General features: G+C 42.4%; 2 protein-coding genes across 5 annotated transcripts in view; one reads left to right on the forward strand and one right to left on the reverse strand.

Moving 5' to 3' along the window:
- LOC109870604 (mediator of RNA polymerase II transcription subunit 14-like) overlaps positions 1-2,089 on the reverse strand; it is a 40,606-nt gene extending 38,517 nt beyond the window's left edge. Inside the window, exons 1-5 of the mRNA XM_031802267.1 lie at positions 1,662-2,089; positions 1,349-1,375; positions 1,089-1,194; positions 654-827; positions 69-198 (exon numbers count right to left, since the gene is read on the reverse strand). Of these exons, the coding sequence (XP_031658127.1) occupies positions 69-198; positions 654-827; positions 1,089-1,194; positions 1,349-1,375; positions 1,662-1,834 (610 nt within the window). The 5' untranslated portion in view covers positions 1,835-2,089. The remainder of the gene's footprint in view (positions 1-68; positions 199-653; positions 828-1,088; positions 1,195-1,348; positions 1,376-1,661) is intronic.
- A 2,428-nt stretch (positions 2,090-4,517) lies between these two features.
- LOC109870617 (probable ubiquitin carboxyl-terminal hydrolase FAF-X) overlaps positions 4,518-23,804 on the forward strand; it is a 77,480-nt gene continuing 58,193 nt past the window's right edge. For 3 of the 4 annotated variants that reach the window (XM_031800641.1, XM_031800636.1, XM_031800644.1), the window contains exons 1-5: positions 4,519-4,980; positions 15,208-15,503; positions 21,259-21,410; positions 22,069-22,148; positions 22,481-22,593. In XM_031800641.1, the coding sequence (XP_031656501.1) occupies positions 15,393-15,503; positions 21,259-21,410; positions 22,069-22,148; positions 22,481-22,593 (456 nt within the window). In that variant the 5' untranslated portion in view covers positions 4,519-4,980; positions 15,208-15,392. Of the gene's footprint in view, positions 4,981-15,207; positions 15,504-21,258; positions 21,411-22,068; positions 22,149-22,480; positions 22,594-23,804 lie in introns of all 4 variants that reach the window. The other variant, XM_020461183.2, reaches the window with a different exon arrangement.

A 23,804-nucleotide genomic window follows, 5' to 3' on the forward strand; every position in this document is an offset into this window, starting at 1 on the left:
TTTCAATGGAACCCTGTGTGTGTATGTGTGTGGTTGTGCATGTGTGGCTGTGTGTGTGTGTTTCTTACCCACGGTGAGGTTGGCTAGCTGAGGTGGTAGGTCTGTTGTGACAAGACGATGTCGCAGGATCTGATTGAGCTGGTTCAGGGTTGTCTGTTTCTCCACTTTAGTGATGGGATCTGGAGGAATGATTTTATCCTACACACACACACACACACACACACACACACACACACACACACACACACACACACACAGCTGTCAATGCACTGGCTCAAATAGGGTTTCAGATTTCTCCGTTCCTATTCCACACTCCCGTCTAGATGGTGGTGGTAACCCACTAAGGGTTTATGTGTTTGTGCACATATGTACATCATGCACACAAACGAAGAGTACAGAGTACATGAAGGACAAAATTGCTGGCTAAACCAGGCAGTCACCATGGCTACTTCAGCTACAGTAGCTAATAAACACAGAGGTATCAGACGCCTCATTCTATTTGACCAGTGAGCACTGCTTAACCAGGCAAGTCAACAGAGAACCAGCTCTCATTTATAATAAAAGAGGCCTAAGTCAAGAGGCCAAAAGACACCAATACAATAAGAATAAATAACAGAAAGATGGACAACACAGACCAGTTAGGGGTGTCTTACTCGTATGCAGGTGGGCAGGCGCGGGTATGAGCCGGTGGTGAGCACATCAATGGCAAACGGGATGGCAAAGCTGGGCAGGCGTGCGTGCACCAGGGCGTCCCTCGCCAGTGATGCCAGCCTGTCAGCCGTGTCCACAAACAAGAAGGCCTGCTGGTCCAGGAAGCTGGAGATCATCTGTTTCCGTGGAAACCGGAGGTTAGGGGTTAGAGGTCAGGTTAGCTTACGACTGTTAATGACTACTAAGTAGTTCTAATTTTAATAAATGTGGAAGTAGGCCTAACTCAAACTTTCACATAAACAATGCATTGATATCAGTGGGAAAAATTGTGAGACGGTTGGACTTGTATGTGCATAACTCAATCTAGTATCTGGTTGTGTATGCCCACTGTGAGAATATGATTGGTGTAGTAGAGTACTGTAGTCTTGCTTACATACCGCACACTTTTCCACCTTCCCAGCGTTGCTGGCCCATTTCACCAGGGCAAGGAGACGAACAAACAGCTGCCTGGTCCGACTAGAAAACTGAACGATCTCGATTTTTCTGTCAGAAACAGTACAGTAGAAAAGTTTTCATACTCATCGGCACCAATGGTCAAAGAGGCAAAAAGGTGCCTGTCACATACAACACAACATTCCCATTTTGACACGTCAATTTCATCAGTGAGCACACCGAGTTAACCAAGAGACACACTTACCTTTCCATGTCTGTTTTTCTGGGTAGACTGCAAGAAGGACAGAAACATTATGGGTAACTTTCAGACAACATAATTTTACCACACCATATGAACACAGAAAATAAAGAAATCTCAATTAATATGGACGCAAGGGTGAAAGAAATGGTTGAAAGAAAAGATTCCAAGTAGGCTACTTGCACAACTATCTACTTTCCAATCGCTTTGCCATGAAACAAAACACATCATAACCACTATTTTTGAGCCACCTGGATCAGATATAACAAGAGTCAACATCAACAGCCCACTTGACGGAGTCTCGTCATTAGCTACTTACAGTTCACCCAACAGGGTGATTTCATGGTAGGTCCTCTGCAGGAGAAACTCAATCAGCAGGCTCAGCCGGACCCCTTGCGTCGCCTGGGGTCCGGAAGAAGGTGGTTGGGTGGCCGAGGTGGGACCCCCGATAGGGACCAGTTGCCCATCTGATCCAATCTGCACTGGAGCCATTTTAAAATAACAAGGAAAGCTCCACCGATGGAGACCGAAAAAAATGTAAACTATCGACTCGCAATTACTTCAAACTGGAATAAATGTTACACATATTCTATATCATTTCGCGCGATGTAATTATTAAGTAGGGGCTCGGCGTCTTCGCCCCATTGAAACATTGGCAAATACCCGCGTTTTAATGGCTTATTACAGAACATATTCAATGCTGTTCAACCGCCATCTTTACTGTCTGACGGGAAGTGATCACGGTAAGGTGGAAGGGAATACCCGTAGACGGATTTCATGGACTGGAGAAACAATCATTAACATGACCAAACGAAAGGAGTCGCTAGTGTTTACTCTGCTGTCCCAGGATCAGTGTTCATTCACTAGGTTTTTGTCAATTAGTTCAGGCAATAAACAATCAAACTGGCCCCTGATCAGCGCCAGTGGTTCTGTGAGCGATAATAAATGTAAACCAATCAGTGGTATTTTAAGTACATAAAATATTTTCCTCGTAGTTTGAAACATCCACCACATTTATAATGTCTATTCGGCTTTTATAATATGTCCTCCTGTCATTTCGTACTGGAAATGGTGCATGACATTTTAGTTAGTTAGACAGATCATATGACAGATACAGTGGCGTAAAGTACTTAAGTAAAAATACTTTAAAGTACTACTTAAGTCGTTTTTGGGGGGTATCTGTTCATTACTTTACGATTTATAATTTTGACAACTTTTACTTTTACTTCACAGATTTCCTAAAGAAAATAATGTACTTTTTACTCCATACATTTTACCTGACACTGAAAAGTACATATTACATGTTGAATGCTTAGCAAATTGTGTTTAAATCCATTTTTAAAAAATGTGCCGTTTGGTTAATATAAGCAATTTGGAATTATTTATACTTGTGCTTTTACTTTTGATACTTAAGTACATTTTTGTAATTACATTTACTTTTGATACTTATCTATATTTAAAAGCAAATACCTTTACTCAAGTATAATTTTACTGGGTGACTCACTTTTAGTTAAGTCATTTTCAATTAAGGTACCACTACTTTTACTCAAGTATGAAAATTGGGTACTTTTTCCACCACTGGACTGATAGACCTTATTTGTCCCTGAGGAGAACATACAGACAAAACATAATAAAGGACAAAACAAATAGATACTGGTGTACATATTATATATTTGAGGATTGATGTGCATTGTCCCTGTCAAATAAATGTAATTAAACTTCAGTATACGATTTGATACATTTCAACTCCCCATGGACCTGAATGGCTGGTTAAGAAAAACAATTCAAGCCATAGATTATGTTGGCACCGCCAGAGTCAATGGTAAAGGTATTAGGGTGGAATTCTGATTGGAATACCTGCTGACTCTTCAATTACCAGAGGCAGGTCATAGGAATTACTTTTCCATTCCTTTCCTTTTCCCTTTTGCACAATGATACGTAGCTTTATGTCAATATGGCATGCCTGCAAAATAACATGGGAATCAAAACATTAACACAGAATCTTACTGTGAACCAAACAAGTGACAATCGTCTTTTTTTGTCAAACTATTATTGCGTTACATGGATGCCTTGTCTGGAATTGTGACAGCTCTGGGGAGAACAGAGACAACAGTATATGGTCAGATTATGACTTTACCAGAGTGCTTCACCTCCTTGTGGATTTCAAGAACAGCTTTGCCCTTGCTGTCATTTCAAACCACTGACAGGACAGATGAAGGGCATGAGGGTCAATGCACAAAAGGTGAGATAAAGGGAAAGTGCTAGAAACACACACACACACACACAAACACGTACACACTTGCACGAACACACACACACACACACATATATATATATAGTCTAGAGGGGAAATGTGTGTGCAGGGGTTAATCCCACTTTAGCCACTGGACTATGGCTGTCCAGTGAGTCAGCAGTTGAGCGCCCTTTCTCTCTCACTCTCTCCCTCTCCCTATCTCTCTCTCTCTCTCTCTCTCTATTCAATTCAAGGGACTTTATTGGCATGGGAAACATGTGTTAACATTGCCAAAGCAAGTGAGGTAGATAATATACAAAAATATCTCTCTCTCTATCTATCGCTGTGTCTCTGTCTCTCTGCAGTCTCCCAACAGTAGTTCATAGTTCAGTCATATCCACTCCCCTGGTACTGTGCGGGTCTCTGTTCTTAACCAAATGACACTGGACTTTAAGCCTTTGAGTATTCTGTTTAATCTTTTTCTATGTTCCCAGAGAGACTAAGATTAGTAACCTGACCCTCCTCATATGTCTATCAGTTGGCAGACCAGCACCCTCCTCACAGTTCTACAGAGAAGTGTTGGGAAGGGCTACCTCTCTAGGGAAGGGCAAAGGGGACCTGCCTACCCCTAGAAGGGGTCTCATTTTTGGAGGAAGGGATGTGCACTCCTATTGGTATTTGAACAGAACTTTGGTTTTGCTCCTTGGCCAACTGAAATATACACTGTCTTAGGTGCCCAATAATACACCATTTATGATAGATCATATGTATCCATTGCACACTGATAAATGTTTGTTATAGAATGTCTGACTGACAGACTCAACAGATCCATGACAGCAGGAGGCGATATGTAGTCCTACAAAAACTCATTTTGATTCAGCAAGCAATGAGTATGGGAGTTGAAGAAAATCCTGGATAAGGGAAATCAAAATCGGGGTTGGAGTCAACCACCTATTCTACATTGTATTGATTTTTTGTTACCATTCAGCACAGGTTCCATTTGCGAAGTTGTTCTCCACAGAATAGCTAGTTGGCTCGTTAACTAATGTTGACATTTAGAGTTCGGGAAAACCGTTTGACATCTGTTTTCACGTTGTTCAGGACTGCGCTTCCGCCATATTGAAGCAGTTCACTAGCGGCAAGTTGTGACTGACTGGCTAGGACCGAACTGACAAGAGATCCGCTAGTCTCTAGATAGACTTGGTGGGGCTGTTAGCGCGCTGGTGACGCAGGAAAAACACCCAAGAGCTGACAAAAAAAAACAACAACCAAAGGAACCAGATTATTCTAACTGACAGAGCTTCAAATGAAATAGCAAGATATAGGGCACATTTATGTAATAAACGACACACTCGTCAAGGCTGGAGTAGCTCGTTAATAGAGGAGAAGTCCTATCAAATTCCTGGTAAGTGGTTATAGCAACTAACGTTAGCTTGCACTGTTAACATCAGCTGGTGGATGCGGGTAATGGCAGCTGACTTGGTAACGTTAGCTAGCTCTAACGTTATTCATTTAGTTAGAAATGTCTTGGACTGAAATACGATGATTCGCGTCGTTAATCATTAAATAATTTGAACTTGGATTGGAGAATGTTAGCTAGCTGGCTGTCTAAGTAATGTTATTAGTTCTGCCAGAATAGATAAGGTAGCTAACGTATTTAACGTAGTTAGCTACTGTACGTTAAGTTTACCAAGTTACTGTCTGACTCACCCACTGACAGGGGGAAACAAGTCAATGTGGAGTTGGCTAGCTAAACTAACGGTTAGCTAACCGTTAGCTAGCTCGTGAACATTAACGTTATTGAAAGCCGGGTCGATATCAGCTAACTAGTTGACGTTTCAATTAGCTGTCGAGCTCTTTAGCTAGTTAACGTAATGACAGGCGGTTCCCCACCCCTGAACCAGATGTCTGAGTTGTTTTGATGGGGGTTAAATCCAGAAATGTCGCGCCGTGACAACTGTAGATACGCCTAACTAGCTAACTTGTCCATGTTGACTAGAGGAGTTACAAAGGTTAGCGAGAAGCACAATAAAACATCTGACTATTGACGTGGTTGCGCGGCCTGCTCCTTAACTAGCAAACGTTAGCGCATTGTCTGCTGAAATGCAAATGTTTCAAAACGATGAATTTGTAGTATGTGTCTAAATCTTGCCAGATATCCAGCTACCTTCTACAACTACCCCAATGAATTTGTATTAACGGTTACAGTTGCTGGCTAGGCAAAGGCCTGGAAAACTGCGCTTGGAAACTAGGCCTTCAAGTGACGGATCGCACTGCGATATCAGACTTAATACGGTTGTTGTTAGCTAGCTAGCTTCCAATTTAGCAACCTAGCTGTTTTTACCACATTTTATTGTCTTGATATTTCGAAGTGTAATGATATGACATTTCTGATTTTGGAATACGATCTTAATTTCCTTGATGATGAATGCAAGCAGATCACACAGCCACCCAACCCAACGTTAGCGAACTACAGTAGCTAGCTCTCTAGCCAAGTTGACAGATACACCCGTGTTGGATGTATTTTAAGTAGCTAGCAAAGATGAAGATGTGGCTACAGAATCATGGACCTGTTTGGTCAGCTGTGATATGATATATAATTTATTTTTAAAAACTTGTAAACGAATGCGAAATCTATTGCCTGTCAATTAACTTACTTGCCAACAACATCCTTGCAAAATGCTAACTAACATTAGTCAGTGACTGTTTTCATAGTGATCTTATCAGAGTGGTGGAAGAAATTATAAATGGCTAATCAGCTAGATCAATGGCATATATATATATATATATATATATATATATATATATATATATATATATATATATATATATATATATATATATATATATATATATATATATATATATATATATATATATATCCAATGTCGTCATGGACATAGCTTGTTTCTGAGTGATTTAGGGCTGAACTCTCAGGTTTGGCCCATACCGTCTAGTGGCCCCTGTCATTCAAGATACAGCTGTAATTCAAGGCCCATTTCACATGACATAGCCAGCCAGTGATGTTTAAAGAGCTAGCTAGCCCGACAGGCCGCAACAGTATTTGTGTTATTAGCTAGTCATCCAGTTAGAGGCTGAAGGATGTTGAACAGAGGATGACCTCCCTTGTTTCACAATGCCATTCGGTATGGTGTCATTTTCAATTCGCAGTTACTGATTTAGAAGGAATGATCACTGACTGACTGGTGTTTTCTTTGTGCAATATGCTGTCGCTTAATTAGCAGTGGCTAAATGCATTCATCACTTATGGGGATCCAACTGTAGCCTACTCAATAGTGTGGTTTTGAGCTGGGCTCTCTAGGGAATGTCCTGCAGTAGAAGCATTTTAATGGCATGTTTCTGACGCCAGTGGCCACCTGCTAAGGACAGGAAATGTCTCAGTTTCAGTACCTCAAAAGTTCACTCAATTTGTTAAGTTACTGAATTCACCACTAGCAGATGGATACAAATGTGAACACAGTGCTGCAGATAATTTAGAATCCTTTAAAAAATGTAGACCTACTACTACCACACCCAGGCATCTCCTGAAGATGACATATCAGCAGAATCACCTTTAGTGGCTTTTAGGGTTGCACCTATTCACTGTTTGATCAGATTGTGTTTTGCAGGGCTTGAATCTGAGTTTAGTTTTGTGTTGAATTATCATGTTACCAATGTCCTCTCTGGAATGATAAAGCTGTTCTCAATAATAAAATAAAAAAACAAGTATCTCATTATAGCTACCTAACATCAAAGAGTAAAGCAGCCAGGTGTTGATCAGAGAACTCACACGGACGCGAGCACACCCGGAGCTCTCCAGCTCTACCAGACCAGCACAGCTGCGGTGGTTTCAAGTCATGGTTTCTTTAATCACAAACTTAGTCACAGCCAGTCCATTGCCAGACCCAACCATTTAAATATGTCACCGAATAGATCAAGGCCTATGAAGGAAATATCATGTGTAGGGAATACATGATCAAACCCTCTTGTTCCGAACTGGGGTGGCTTGGATTTCCAGTCATATTGTCTCTCTGCCAGGCAAGACTGGGGTCGTCCTTGCAGCCACATATGTGTTCAGGAGGATGCAACATACTGAACTTTGCAGATAGAAATGCCATGAATATATCGTCAGACATAATTCTCTACTCGTCATGTCAGAGAGAGGAATGTATATCTATTATACTCAATATATTTCTATTGTAGTATTGTGCCAGTGTAACAGTTTAGCTTCTGTCCCTCTTCTCGCCCCTACCTGGGCTCGAACCAGGGACCCTCTGCACACATCGACAACAGCCACCCTCGAAGCATCGTTACCCATCGCTCCACAAAAGCGAGTGACATCACCGATTGAAACTCTATTAGCGCGCACCCCGCTAACTAGCTAGCCATTTCACATCGTTACACCAGACTGAACGCTACCCAGGCTTGAAGCTGGGTGGAGAGGACAGAGAGAGTTAATAATACTCATCCTTATGGCCTTTGTGTCCTCTGGAACTGCGGTTGGCCTTTGTTGGGACATACAAGCTCAGTGTGCATGGTGTGGTTATAAACCAGATTGTACCTGTGAGCTGGAGGGAGAATAGAATTTATGGTGATGACTTTCTCATAGACTTTATATGAAGTTGAGGCTTTGTGTTTCTATAGGCTAGATATTGAAACTATATATTTTGATAAAGATGCTGCTGATTTTGGCTTTTTTTTTTTTCAAGGAAGTATATTTTATATCACTAAGTGGTTGAACAGTTTTTGCAAAGACAGAGGGGGGAAAAGCATACATTTGTATTTCATCCAGACATTCTGTGTTGGTCTGGAACAGAATTGTAAAAGAGAGTGAAAGCGAAAGGGATGAGAAATATATCTCCTGCTTCCTGGCCAACCGATCCCATGGTTACTTCAGGAAATCCCCTCTCTTGTCTGAAACTGAGATGTCTTTGCTTTATGCTGTTCAGAGTTCAAATCCTAAAACACTGTGTGCCTCCACCACCTCTGTACATGTCAAGAATAAGACTAAACTCTAAATGGTGTATGATTAATTTCCAATTCCAGCATATGTGGTTTGTAAAATAACTTAAGTTTCCATCTGGTCAGGGGCTTATGGTAGTAGGAAAAGCGAGCAGTAAGTACAGTATGTCACATTTCCATCGTTGGATATCCATCGTCTGCTCCCAATCTCTCCTAACAGTTTTCATGATATCAGCATCACGTGCTTAGGCCTATTCTTTTGGTTTTCCTTCTGATCTCAATTGGATGAATATTAGATTGGGGATTTGTCACTGAACAATTGTTTTGTTTAGCTTGTTATTGCTCAATCTAAAACATTTTAGATATATCTTGATGGCCATTGCTATGGGATTGTGCAGGGGATTACCTGAGTGCGGTCGTCTTACATGAACCCCATCCATGGGGTGATTTCCATCCTTAACCCTTTGTTTTTATAAGCAAAGCACAAACCAATAATTTGTGGCTTTTGGCCACTGTAAGAGTTTCCGTCTTGTGGCTTTTGGCCACTGTAAGAGTTTCCGTCTTGTGGCTTTTGGCCACTGTAAGAGTTTCTGTCTTGTGGCTTTTGGCCACTGTAAGCGGTTGATTCCTAGATCAGTGATTCTTCCAAGCGGAGGGCACTGTTGAGAACCCATCAACAGAGCCCTGACGTTAGTGTCATTACAAGCACTGAAACGCAGGCCAATGATCCACTTGGCTATTAACCATTTTTCACGCTGACTGGCATGCCAGTTATGCTGCGTGTATGATGATCATTATACTGTCAGAATGAGCCTGTTTAAGTAACACTCTATGGCAGTCATTTAGCTTGACTTGAACCACAACTGTTCTTTTGCTTGTTTGTGTATAAAAAAATATTCGGGACTACAATTAATTCATGTGCATTTAGCAGGGTTGGGGTCAATTCAGGAAGTACACTAATGTTCCAATTCTCTTCCATGCTTTTCAATGACACTGTCTTATGTCAACAAGTCGATACCGTCAGCACTGACGGTATGGAATAGTTCAAAAGTAGTTTGGCTATAATGTGCTGTCTAACCCACTGATGTATAAGGTCTAACCTATACCTCCAGTGTGTCTAACATTAACAAATATTACCATCAGGTGACGACATCTGCTAAACCCCATTTCTGCCTCAAAACTGTCTGAATTAATCTAAGCCAAAACATACTTTTTTGAAGGCATTACTTGCCCTATTTCACATCTAGCTAAGGATTACTGTGCTTCAATGAGCAGTATTTTTTAAATTGAAGATGGGCATGAAAGCTAGTAAAAACTTTAGGGCTGACCCAAATTAGTTGACTGGTCAATTGTTTGGTCGTCAGGCTGTTGGTTGACTGAGATTATTATTTCTTTTTACATATAACAGTACCAGTCAAAAGTTTGGACACACCTTCTCATTCCAGGGTTTTTCTTTATTTTTACTATTTTCGAAATTGTAGAATAATAGTGAAGACATCAAAACTATGAAATAACACACATGGAATCATGTAATAACCAAAAAGTGTTAAACAAATCAATTTATTTTATATCTGAGATTCTTCAAAGTAGCCACCCTTTGCCTTTGACAGCTTTGTACACTCATGGCATTCTCTCAACCAGCTTCATGAGGTAGTCACCTGGAATGCATTCCAATTAACAGGTGTGCCTTAAGTTAATTAGTGGAATTACTTTCCTCAATGCATTTGAGCCAGTCAGTTGTGTTGTGTCAAGTTAGGGGTGGTATACAGAAGATAGTCTTTTACCAAATAGAGCTAAGTCCATATTATGGCAAGAACAGCTCAAATAAGCGAAACGACAGTCCATCATTACTTTAAGACATGAAGGTCAGTCAATCCGGAATATTTCAAGAACTTTGGCAGTTTCTTCAAGTGCAGTTGCAAAAACCATCAAGCGCTCTGATGAAACTGGCTCATGAGGACTGTCACAGGAAAGGAAGACCCAGAGTTACCTCTGCTGCAGAGGATACGTTTATTAGAGTTACCAGCCTCAGAAATCGTCAATTCAGATTGCACCTCAGATTGCAGCCCAAATAAATGCTTCACAGAGTTCAAGTAACAGACACATCTCAACATCAACTTTTCAGAGGAGACTCTGTGAATCGGAACTTCATGGTCGAATTGCTGCAAAGAAACCACTACTAAAAGACACCAATAAGAAGAGACTTGCTTGGGCCAAGAAACAAAACCAATGGACATTAGATCTGTGGAAATCCTGCCTTTGGTCTGATGAGTCCAAATTCACCTTTGTGTCTTTGTGAGACGCAGAGTAGGTGAACGGATGTTCTCTGCATGTGTTGTTCCCACCGTGAAGCATGGAGAAAAAGGTATGATGGTGTGGGGGTGCTTTGCTGGTGACAGTCCGTGATTTATTTACAATTCAAGGCACACTTAACCAGCATGGCTACCACAGTATTCTGCAGCGATATGCCATCTCATGCGGTTTGCGCTTAGTGGGACTATCATTTGTTTTTCAACAGGTCAATGACTCGACACACCTCCAGGCTGTGCAAGAGCTATTTGACCAAGAAGGAGAGTGCTGGAGTGCTGCATCAGATGACCTGCCCTCCACAATCACCCGACCTCAACCCAATTGAGTGTGTTTGGGATGAGTTGGACCGCAGAGTGAAGGAAAAGCAGCCAACAAGCGCTCAGCATATGTGGGAACTCCTTCAAGACTGTTGGAAAAGCATTCCAGGTGAATCTGGTTGAGAGAGTGCCAAGTGTGCAAGGCTGTCATCAAGGAGAGGGTGACTCGATTGAAGATTCTCAAATATAAAATGTATTTTGTTTTGTTTAACACTTTTTTTTGTTGCTTACTACATGATTCCATATGTGTTATTTCATTGGGGCGGCAGCGTAGCCTAGTGGTTAGAGCGTTGGACTAGTAACCGGAAGGTTGCGAGTTCAAACCCCCGAGCTGACAAGGTACAAATCTGTCGTTCTGCCCCTGAACAGGCAGTTAACCCACTGTTCCCAGGCCGTCATTGAAAATAAGAACATGTTCTTAACTGACTTGCCTGGTTAAATAAAGGTTAAAAAAAAAAAAAAAAAAAAAAAATTGTTGTGATGTCTTCACTATTATTCTACCATGTAGAAAATTGTCAGATTAATGAAAAACCCTTGAATTAGTAGGTGTCCAAACTTTTGACTGATACTGTATACTTTCCAAATGTACTGTATTTCACCAGTAGTACATTTACTGTTAATTCCTATAGTTTCTCATCTACAATGTTTGTTGCTTTGGTTACGGTAATTTCTTTTGATGCATTCAATGTTATTCCAGTCTTCGTGGTTTCATTGTTGGAGTGGACACATTGTTTCCAGAGTGTACAACCTTTGCTACACTTGTGAGAAGCAAGTTGTTTTGGTTTATTTAATTCCATTTAAGAGTTGTCAATAAAATGTAGTCATTGTCTTTTGTTTGGAGCACTCCTTTTCAATGTTGAGTAAGGACGCGCACACATAGAAGTAGTCATATTCAATCAATCCCTATCCCAGTCGGCTGTCCACACATGCTTCAAGATGGCCACCGCTGTTCCTGTTCCCAAGAAAGCTAAGGTAACTGAACTAAATGACTATCGCCCCGTAGCACTCACTTCTGTCGTCATGAAGTGCTTTGAAAGACTAGTCAAGGATCATATCACCTCCACCCTACCTGACACCCTAGACCCACTCCAATTTGCTTAACGCTCCAATAGGTCCACAGACGATGCCATCTCAACCACACTGCCCTATCCCATCTGGACAAGAGGAATACCTATGTCAGAATGCTGTTCATTGACTACACCTCAGCATTCAACGCTGTAGTTCCCTCCAAGCACATCATTAAGCTTGAGACCCTGGGTCTCGACCCTGCCCTGTGCAACTGGGTCCTGGACTGGCTTCCCCCAGATGGTGAAGGTAGGAAACAACATCTCAACTCCCCACAAGGGTGCATTCTCAGCTCTCTCCTGTACTCCCTGTTCACCCAAGACTGTGGCCAGGCATGCTTCCAACTCAATTATCAAGTTTGCAGACGAGTCTACAGTGGTAGGCTTGATTACCAACAACGACAGCCTACAGGGCGGAGGTGAGGGCACTCAGTGTGGTGTCAGGAAAATAACTTCTCACTCAATGTCAACAAAACAAGGAGATATTTGTGAACAGAAGAGGGAGCACCCCCTATCCACATGGATGGAACAGCAGTGGAGAAGATGGAAAGTTAAGTTCCTCAGCGTACACATCACTGACAAACTAAAATGGTCCACCCACACAGACAATGTGGTAAAGAAGGCGCAACAGCACCTCTTCAACCTCAGGAGGCTGAAGAAATTTGGCTTGTCACCCTCAAACTTTTACAGATGCACAATCGAGAGCATCCTGTCGGGCTGTATTACCGCTTGGTACTGTAACTGCACAGTCCACAACCGCAAGACTCTCCAGAGGGTAGTGAGGTCTGCAAACTACCTGCCCTCCAGGACACCTACAGCACCCGATGTCACAGGAAGGTCAAAAAGATTATCAAGGACAACAACCACCCGAGCCACTGCCTGTTCACCCCGCTACCATCCAGAAGGCGAGGTCAGTACAGGTGCATCAAAGTGGGGACCGAGAGACTGAAAAACAGCTTCTATCTCAAGGCCATCAGACTGTTAAACAGCCATCACTAACATCGAGTTGCTGCTGCCAACATACAGACTTACTGGCCACTTAAAATAATGCCACTTTAATCATGTTTACATATCCTACATTACTCATCTCAAGTGTATATACCATTTTGTACCATCTATTGCACCTTGCCTAGGCTGCACGCGCATCCATATCTTTATGTACATATTCTGATTGTGTGTGTATATAAGGTAGACATTGTGAATTTGTTAGATTACTTGTTAGATATTACTGCATGTTCGGAACTGGAAGCACAAGCATTTCGCTACACTCGCATTAACATCTGCCAACCATGTGTATGTGACCAATACAATTTGATTTGATTTATTCCTATAGGCTACCTGGCCTGCAAGGAAAATATAGGCATGTAAATGTGCCCATTTGGGGATCATAGTATTTTTGATTGGCTTTAAACACAACCACACAGCTGATCAAGTCACTGCACTGCCTGGCGACCAACATCCTTGCACAGAATTTGTGCAGGAGATTGCTACCAGTTTGTTTTTCTTTTCACAATTGCAAACTATTAAATCACTGTGTCACAAAATGTGCAATAATTAGGAAGCTATTCTTCATATTTCATGGACTCATACAAGAGCGCAGGTATATAAATAAAATTAGGAACTGGGTTTAAATGTTTTCAATGGCGTATGCTCACTATTCAAATTTGAATAAGAGTTCCATTTCCTGCAAGACAGATTGGTTGAGGGACGAGTGTCCAGGAGGAGTGACACCACCTGACATGAGACAGTGTTTCTATTAGGATTTTTGAAAAATTTAATTGGAGTTTAGTTCACTTTTTGAATTGTAATGAGATTGACCCCAACCCTGGCATTTCCTTATACAATAGATGGCATTTCCACTACTAGCATTCATTGTATCCTTGCCATACTAGCAGTCTCTGAGGTCGTCTTGGCCTCTTCCTCTCCAGAGTCAGGCCATGGTGTCAATGTCCTGCTGTTTTAACTGGAGATGCTGCTGCCTACTCTCTCTGTACTACAGCCCTTGGAAAGTGCTCGTTGGCAGCCTCACTGCTGAATATGAGGTTCTTTCCGTCTGTTGAGGATTGATGTCTTTCTATATTTTTCCACTTAATGCTGTACGTTGTTAGTAGCAATATCATCGTAGTAAATGTGTCTTTTCACCTCTTACCACAGACTGAATAACAACCAAACCTTTGTTTGATTCCAATGCCTGCATGGCTAGCTATGGCTGGATGTTATACAAGACTACACTGGCCCAGAATGCTAGAAAATAAGGCCTGTTTGTTTTTGCTATGACGTCTCGTAAGTGGTGCCAATAAGTGCTGAGTTTGCAGCCAGGTCTTATCGTGTTTCACTGATGGTCATGCTGACGACCAGTACATGCCAAGCTCTCAGCTGATGTGAATGGGAAATACAGCCTGCCAGAGATGGTGTTGGCCAAACCGGTTCCTCTGTGTACCGTTGTTCCTTATTACGTCAGCGCTGTAATGCCTATCAGTCTTACTTCCGCACATTGCCTCTACAATACTGTTTTCTAACTGCACTCAAGGAACGCAAGCAAGTGTCTGGGGGAAAATACGAAAGATTGTTCCCTATCGTTGTGATACGTCCCACATAGTGATACGTGTCTTGACTGACTGTTTTAAGAATTGAAGGCTTATCTTTACCCTTGCAATGTTATCATGCACATGCCTTAGTCATATTTGTGTACACTATGTCTTATTGTTATCCCTCATCTAAACACAGCGAGCCAGGCTCACCTGACAGGTGGTCACTGACGCCACCAAACAACTTATTTGATAACGCACAATGACTATAAAAAAGAAGCATACCGTATTTAACACAAAATGTAGACGTGATCCATGTTAAAATCTTTCCTATCGCGTTGTTCTGTTAGTTGTTCCATTAGTTTTTGTGAGTGAGACCACCATGCAGTATTTTTATTGTCTATGACAGCTAACCCAATGATACACCCTAACCCTGTCCTCTCTTCTCCAGGTTATGCAATGGTCTCTGCGGCCCGTCCAGATCTCCAGGTGGTTCTGTCCCTCTCTCTCGTGCCTCGGCCGCTGCTCTCCTCCCTCTGCTCTTCCTCTGAGGTTGCCGAGGCTCCTCCTGTGATTTCCCTCGTGGTCAGTGCTGCCTAAGAGGCCAAGATTGCCAAGATCTGCCCAGTGGCGAGCATGACGGCCACCACGCGTGGCTCTCCGGTGGGGGGCAACGACAGCCAGTCGGGCCAGGGCCAGGCACCCGATGCCCAGAGTCAGAGTCAGCCCCCGCTGCCACAGAACCAGGTCAGGAAACTCTGTCCCATCCTCTCATCTCTGTCCTTCACCTCAACATCATGTGTTCACCATGTTCTCTCTTCTAGTCCTCTTTCCTTTTTCTGTCTCTCTTCCCTCATCCAGGGCTCCAGAATAACATTTTCCCCTGGTGGCACTGGTGCCACTAACTTATTCAGTTGGTGGAACCAGCCCATGATTTGGTGGTACACCCCAAAAAAAAATTCTCTCCCAGCGTCACACAATAGAATACATTTGAGTTATCTTATGAAGTCATTCACACTGATTTATTAAGAAGTGTAATAGACTACAGAGATGGTATTTGATAAATACTAACATAACATATCCAAGCTGGAATGCATGATTCAAAATAATCAACCCAAACCAGTGGTTGTCATGCATTTTGGGGTGACAATTAGGTTATTTTTGTTATATTTTACTGTCAAAATAGGGCTACAGAATTTCCATACGGTCTATTCAGACCCCTTGACTTTTTCCACATTTTTTTACGTTACAGCCTTAATCTAAAATTGATTAAATAGTTTCGTCCCACATCAATCAACACCCAATACCTCATAATGACAAAGCAAAAACACGTTTTTAGAAATGTTTGCTAATTTATTAAATTAAAAAAACAGATCACATTTACATAAGTATTCAGACCCTTTACTCAGTACTTTGTTGAAGCACCTTTGGCAGCAATTTCAGCTTTGAGTCTTCTTGGGTATGACGCTACAAGCTTGGCACACCTATATTTGGGGAGTTTCTTCCATTATTCTCTGCAGATCCTCAAGCCCCTCAGTCAGCTTGGATGGGCAGCGTCGCTGAACAGCAATTTTCAGGTCTCTCCAGAGATGTTCGATCGGGTTTAAGTCCGGGCTCTGGCTGGGCTACTCAAGGACATTCAGGATCTTGTCCAGAAGCCACTCTCTGCATTGTCTTGGCTGTGTGTTTAGGGTTGTTGTCCTGTTGGACTGTGAACCTTCAACCCAGTCTGAGATCCTAAGCAATCTGGAGCAGGTTTTCATCAAGGATCTCTCTGTACTTTTCTCAGTTCATCTTTCCCTCGATCCGGCCACCACCATGCTTCACCGTAGGGATGGTGCCAAGTTTCGTCCAGACGTGATGCTTAGCATTTAGTCAAGAGTTCAGTCTTGTATTCATCAGACCAGAGAATGTTGTTTTTCATGGTCTGAGTGTCCTTTAAGTGCCTTTTGGCAAACTGCAAGCGGGCTGTCATGTGCCTTTTACTGAGGACTGGCTTCCGTCTGGCCACTCTACCATAATTCCTGATTGGTGGAGTGCTGCAGAGATGGTTGATCTTCTGCATGGTTCGCCAATCTCCACCAAGGAACTCTGGAGCTCTGTCAGAGTGACCATTAGGTTCTTGGTCACCTCCCTGACCAAGGCCCTTCTCCCCCGATTGCTCAGTTTGGCCGGCCGGCCAGATCTAGGAAGAGTCTCATTGGTTCCAAACTTCTTCCATTTAAGAATGATGGAGGCTGCTATGCTCTTGGGGATCTTCAATGCTGCAGATTTTTTTTTGTTACCCTTCCCCAGATCTGTGCCTCGACACAATCCTGTCTTGGAGCTCTGCGGACAATTCCTTAGACCTCATGGCTTGTTTTTTTGCTCTGACATGCACTGTCAACTGTGGGAAAGTTATATAGACAGGTGTGTGTGCCTTCCAAATTATGTCCAATCAGTTGAATTTACCAAAATGTGGTCTTCAATCAAGTTGTAGAAATGGCAAAGGGTCTGAATACTTATGTAAATAAGGTATTTCTGAGCTTTTATTTTCATACATTTGCAAACATTTCTTTACCTGTTTTCGCTTTGTCATTATGTGGTGTTGTGTGCCGATTTGCTGAGTATTTTTTAAATTTAATCAATTTTAGAATAAGGCTGTAACTTAATTTTCTTTGGAAAGAATAGAAAATGACTTAAGTGAAAGTCACCCAGTAAAATTGTACTTGAGTAAAAGTCTAAAACTATTTGTTTTTAAAGATACTTAATTATCAAAAGTAAATGTAATTGCAAAAATATTCTTAAGTAGAAGTATAAATAATTTCAAATTCCTTACTCAGCAAGCCAGATGTCACCATTCTTTTCCTAGTTTTTTAAATTTTAAATGTACGAATATCCAGGGGCACACTCCAACTCTAACATAATTTACAAATGAATCATGTGTGTTTAGTGAGGCTGCCAGATCAGAGGCAATAGGGTTGACCAGGGATGTTCTCTTGATAAGGGTGTGAATTTAACAATTTTCCTGTCCTGCTAAGCATTCAAAATGTAACATACTTTTGGGTGTCAGGGAAAATGTATTTATTTTTATTTATTTAAAAAAAAAAATTCACCTTATTTAACCAGGTAGCCTATTTGAGTACAAGTTCTCATTTGCAACTGCGACCTGGCCAAGATAAAGCTTCAAATTGTATTTGTCACATACGTGTGTAGCGAAATGCTTGTGCTTCTAGTTCCGACAATGCAGTAATAACCAACAAGTAATCTAACTAACAATTCCAAAACTACTGTCTTATACACACAAGTGTAATATGCACATAAAGATATATGAACGAGTGATGGTACAGAGCGGCATAGGCAAGATGTAGTAGATGGTATCGAGTACAATATATACATATGAGATGAGTAATGTAGGGTATGTAAACATTATATTAAGTGGCATTGTTTAAAGTGGCTAGTGATACATTTAATACATACATTTGTCCATTATTAAAGTGGCTGGAGTTGAGTCAGTATGTTGGCAGCAGCCACTCAATGTTAGTGGTGGCTGTTTAACAGTCTGATGGCCTTGAAATAGAAGCTGTTTTTCAGTCTCTCGGTCCCTGCTTTGATGCACCTGTACTGACCTCGCCTTCTGGATGATAGCGGGGTGAACAGGCAGTGGCTGGGGTGGTTGTTGTCCAGGTAGTTTGCCCCCGGTGATGCGTTGTGCAGACCTCACTACCCTCTGGAGAGCCTTACGGTTGTGGGCGGAGCAGTTGCCGTACCAGGCGGTGATACAGCCCGACAGGATGCTCTCGCATAGCAGTTCAACACATACAACAACACAGAGTTACACATAGAATAAACAAACATGCAGTCAATAATACAGTAGGGAAAAAAGTCTATATACTGTGAGTGCAAATGAGGTGAGTTAAGGCAATAAATAGGCCATGGTGGCGAAGTAATTACAATATAGCAATTAAACACTGGAATGGTAGATGTGCAGAAGATGAATGTGCAAGTAGAGATCCTGGAGTGCAAAGGAGCAAGATAAATAAATTAATAAATACAGTATGGGGATGAGGTAGTTGGATGGGCTGTTGGCTATGTGCAGGTGCAGTGATCTGTGAGCAGCTCTGACAGCTGGTGCTTCAAGCTACTGAGGGAGATATGTGTCTCCAGCTTCAGTGATTTTGGCAGTTTGCAGTCATTGGCAGCAGAGAACTGGAAGAAAAGGCAGCCAAAGGATGAATTGGCTTTGGGGGTGACCAGTGAGATCTACCTGCTGGAGCGCGTGCTACGGGTGGGTGCTGCTATGGTGACCAGTGAGCTGAGATAAGGCGGGGCTTTACCTAGCAAAGACTTGTAGATGATCTGGAGCCAGTGGGTTTGGCGACGAGTATGAAGCGAGGGCCAGCCAACGAAAGCGTACAGGTCGCAGTGGTGGCTAGTATATGGGGTTTTGGTGACAAAACTGATGGCACTGTGATAGACTGCATCCAATTTGCTGAGTAGAGTTTTGGAGGCTATTTTGTAATTGACATCGCTGAAGTCGAGGATCGGTAGGATGGTCAGTTTTACAAGGGTATGTTTGGCAGCAGAGGTACATACAGCAGGTAAAAAGTACATTTATTTTCTTTGGGAATGTTGTAATACTTCAGTAAAAACACTTGAAAGAACTACTGAAGTACTTCACACCTGCTTAATATAATACCTACTGCTAGTAATCAAATCAAATTTATTTATATAGCCCTTCGTACATCAGCTGATATCTCAAAGTGCTGTACAGAAACCCAGCCTAAAACCCCAAACAGCAAGCAATGCAGGTGTAGAAGCACGGTGGCTAGGAAAAACTCCCTAGAAAGGCCAAAACCTAGGAAGAAACCTAGAGAGGAACCAGGCTATGTGGCTAGTAGCCATACATTAGTATAACATTAAATGTAATGTCCCCCCAAAAAACGTTGCAATGACGCCTAGTGCAGTAGCGATAGCCGATGCAGAATTTTGCGAGATCTATATTTCAAAGCTATATCAGATATCTTTATTGTAAAACAGTGTGCTTGGAGCTCAATAATGATCATTGAGAAATAAAATGATACCTTCAGGAAGCTGAAACCATCCTCTCTTTTAATATGGAGAGCTAGTTGCTTCCCAATTTGTTTCCCTCCCCCTACAGATTCATTTTGAGATGTTGTACAATCACAGTGGCAGGGCAGACACTTTTATTATTATTACAGGAATCATGAGGATAATTTAATACTGTTGAAGAAATTCATGATTTTGTCCACCCCAAAAATAGGACATTTTAATAAATGGTCACAGTCTGGAGTCCTGTCATCTCTTCTCTCTTTCATTCCCCCTCATCCTGTGCTCATTTTTCTGCTAAAGCAAATCGTATGAAACTAACTCCCTCCTCGTGGGGCGTAAAGCTCTCCTTAATCATCGAACAGTAACTCCAAATATGAATCCAACCTGTTTTAGCCTCTCTGAAAGCATAACACAGGATACGTTGAGTGTTTGACGAATGCTGTATTGATGTTTTGTTTAGACCTGAGTGTTGGTGTGTGACACTGTTACTGCATCAGTGGCCCACAGTGTCACAGTAGCAGCACAGAGACTCATGTAGTTGAGTTAACCTGCGGGGGGGGGGGGGGTTACAAAGCGTGTGTGTCTGTGGGAAACACTACACCACAGTCAGTGCTCACACCTAAGCGGAACGGGAGAGGGAGACTAGGAGGGAGGATACAATGAACACAAGCTCCTGAATGATATAGACAGAGAGGGTGTTGGAGATGAGTCGTATCCAGACCTGAGAGGCAAGCTGGCTATGTAGGTCATCCAAGCAGAAGGAGCCTTCTCTACACACCCCCACATTTCCCAAGTTCTGCAGCTCTGCTACTCACAACACACACACACACACACCACACTTGATGCTGCCACTACCACTGCTGCTCATACATACTAACAGCTAGCTAACTAGTGATTAGCATTAGCGACTAACAGGAATTATTTTAGCCAATACATGCTAAGAAAAGACAAACTAGCTGTTTGCAGACTGTAATTTACACAAACTAATAGTGTGATTATAGGACGCTTTGAAAGCAGTGTCCGTGTCACCAGTATATTGTTGCGTCTGACCATGCAGAGTGAACGTGAAGTGCTGGTGACTCCATGGTCAAGCAACAACTCTCCTTGAGTGTGAGGGGGCCAAGGGTTTGTGTGGGAAGCGGCAGGCAGGAGAGGGAGAGGCGACTTGCAAGTAGCAAACGGATTAAAATATAACACGTGACAGAGTTGTGTATCACATTTATCAAACCAAACATTGAAATACCGTTATAGAAGGTTAAGTAAAAACTCAAACCGGTCCTTTCATCAATACCAGTGTGTGTGTGTGTGTGTGTGTGTATAGTAAAATACTGTAACGCCCAATGCTATGTCTGCGTGAAGTTGGTTGTAATTCCTCATGGGTTGGCTAGAAGGCGGGGTATTGATTTTGTTTTGTTTTTTGTGAATTTCTTCCCTATATTCTGTGTTTCAGACGTTGTCCCCTAACTCGTCCAATGAGAATTCTCCAGTGAGCCCCCCGGATGAGCAGGGTCAGGGGGATGGACCCCCACAGCTGGAGGAGGAGGTGGAGGAGCCAGCCTTCCCTCACACAGACCTGACAAAGCTGGATGACATGATCAACAGGTACACCCACACACTTACACACACGGCCAAACTGGACAACCGGTGTATGTAATCAATTTATTTTTCCAGCCAGCTCATTTTCAACCACAGTCCCTGGGCAAGTTATTAAAAACCATTACGATAACAATACAGACAAACAATGAGCAGTGAGCACATGCAGAGCAACATAGGACAAGCAACACATGGCACGCAGACAGACAGCAACATAGGACAAGCAACACATGGCACGCAGACAGACAGCAACATAGGACAAGCAACACATGGCACGCAGACAGACAGCAACATAGGACAAGCAACACGTGGCACGCAGACAGACAGCAACAGAGGACAAGCAACACGTGGCACGCAGACAGACAGCAACAGAGGACAAGCAACACGTGGCACGCAGACCGACAGCAACAGAGGACAAGCAACACGTGGCACACAGACAGACAGCAACAGAGGACAAAAAGCAACAAAAAGGGTTTCCACACCTCACAAGCTACAGATAACATGGAAAGCGGCAATACACAGTGTGTGTGTGATACACCGTGTGTGTGATACACCGTGTGTGTGATACACCGTGTGTGTGATACACCGTGTGTGTGATACTAAGTGCTGTGTGGTTGTGAGGAGGAATGTGTTTCTCTGTATTCATGTGGATGTTTTGTGTTTCCAGACCCCGCTGGGTGGTTCCAGTTCTGCCAAAGGGAGAGTTGGAGGTTCTTCTAGAAGCTGCTATAGAGCTTAGTAAAAAGGGTAAGAATATTGGCTCATTCTATTTCTCAAATTACTACTCAATGTTTTGAACTAAGGCAATCAAGATGGTATAGAAAGTCTGTCCTTGGCTTTGTACGCATCTGAAATCGCATTGACAGCATTGTATTTCAACCACTGTGTATGGAGTTTAGACTGGCTTGATGGTCGATTCTCTTTTAGTGTAATTGTGCTTTGTCAACGTCCCATTAAAATGTCCGCCTCCGCATAGTTTCTCTTTAGATTGGTATTTGACCTGTAGCCCTTGAAATAAAAATGAAATAAAAATTATCATCTCCATGCACTTAATTCTTGTCTGTTTTCTGTCTGTATAGAACTTGATGTGAAGTGTGAGGCATGCCAGAGGTTTTTCAGGGATGGCCTGACCATCTCTTTCACCAAGATTCTCACAGACGAGGCCGTCAGCGGGTGGAAGTTTGAGATACATGCAAGTCTTTATTCTATTCCATTTCATTTAATCAGGATAGTGCTCTCAAAAGCAATGGCCACCGGTTTTCAAGGAGTCATGGGCCCTCTTTCCAATACTTTGAAAACCCATCCTCCTTCCAGTCCCTTCCTTAGGCTAATCACTCATTTGACACAACTGGATTGGTGAAACCTATCCAGTGGAACTACTGTTTTCACCAATCCAATTGTTAATTGTGTGATTAACTCAAGGAAGGAAGGCTGCATTTCTTTTATTTAAAAAAATATATATTTTATTTTATTTTTTTACTCCCTTTTTCTCCCCAATTTTGTTGTATCCAATTGTTAGTAGTTACTGTCTTGTCTCATCGCTGCAACTTCCGCACAGACTTGGGAGAGGCGAAGGTCAAGAGCCATGCGTCCTACGAAACACAACCCAACCAAGCCGCACTGCTTCTTAACACAGCGCGCATCCAACCCGGAAGCCAGCCGCACCAATGTGTCGGAGGAAACACCGCCACAGGAGTCGCTAGTGCGTGATGAGACGAGGATATCCCTGCCGGGCAAAACCTCCCTAACCCGGATGGCGCTAGGCCAATTGTGCGAGCCCCCCCATGGGCCTCCCGGTCTTGCGACAGAGCCCATTTTTATGACGATTTCCGTGGAACAATTTCATTTCAAGGTCATTGTCACGTGATTAATCATAAAAATCTGAATTAAAATGATCAAAATGGGAGATCACCAGCCTCTGCCTTATGGACACATTGGTACACTGTGATTCATTGGTGGGTAAATAAATGAGTGAATAGAACTCGTAGCCTTTAGGTCAATGCAGCAGTAGGCCTATAAGCTCTTTCACACCGAGGATTGTGATTATCGAGGGGGAGAATGTTGGAAAGATTTTTCAAATAGCTTACTTTGAGAAACAATAGTTTTATTATTATATTATCATTCGTAATGGATGTAAAAAAAAAAAACATTCTTACATTTCCGTGCAGCAGGCCAGTTACTTCTATGCATGCTCAGGTGCACGTGCTCCCTCAACATTATTTTACCTTTATTTAACTAAGTCCGTTAAGAACCCATTCTTATTTTCAATGTCGGCCTAGGAACAGTGGGTTAACTGCCTTGTTCAGGGGCAGAACGACAGATTTTCACCTTGTCAGCTCTGAGATTTAATCTTGCAACCTTTCGGTTACTAGTCCAACGCTCTAACCACTAGGCTACTTGCCG

This window comes from Oncorhynchus kisutch, linkage group LG2, assembly GCF_002021735.2.
Source record: "Oncorhynchus kisutch isolate 150728-3 linkage group LG2, Okis_V2, whole genome shotgun sequence".
Taxonomy (NCBI): Eukaryota; Metazoa; Chordata; class Actinopteri; order Salmoniformes; family Salmonidae; genus Oncorhynchus; species Oncorhynchus kisutch.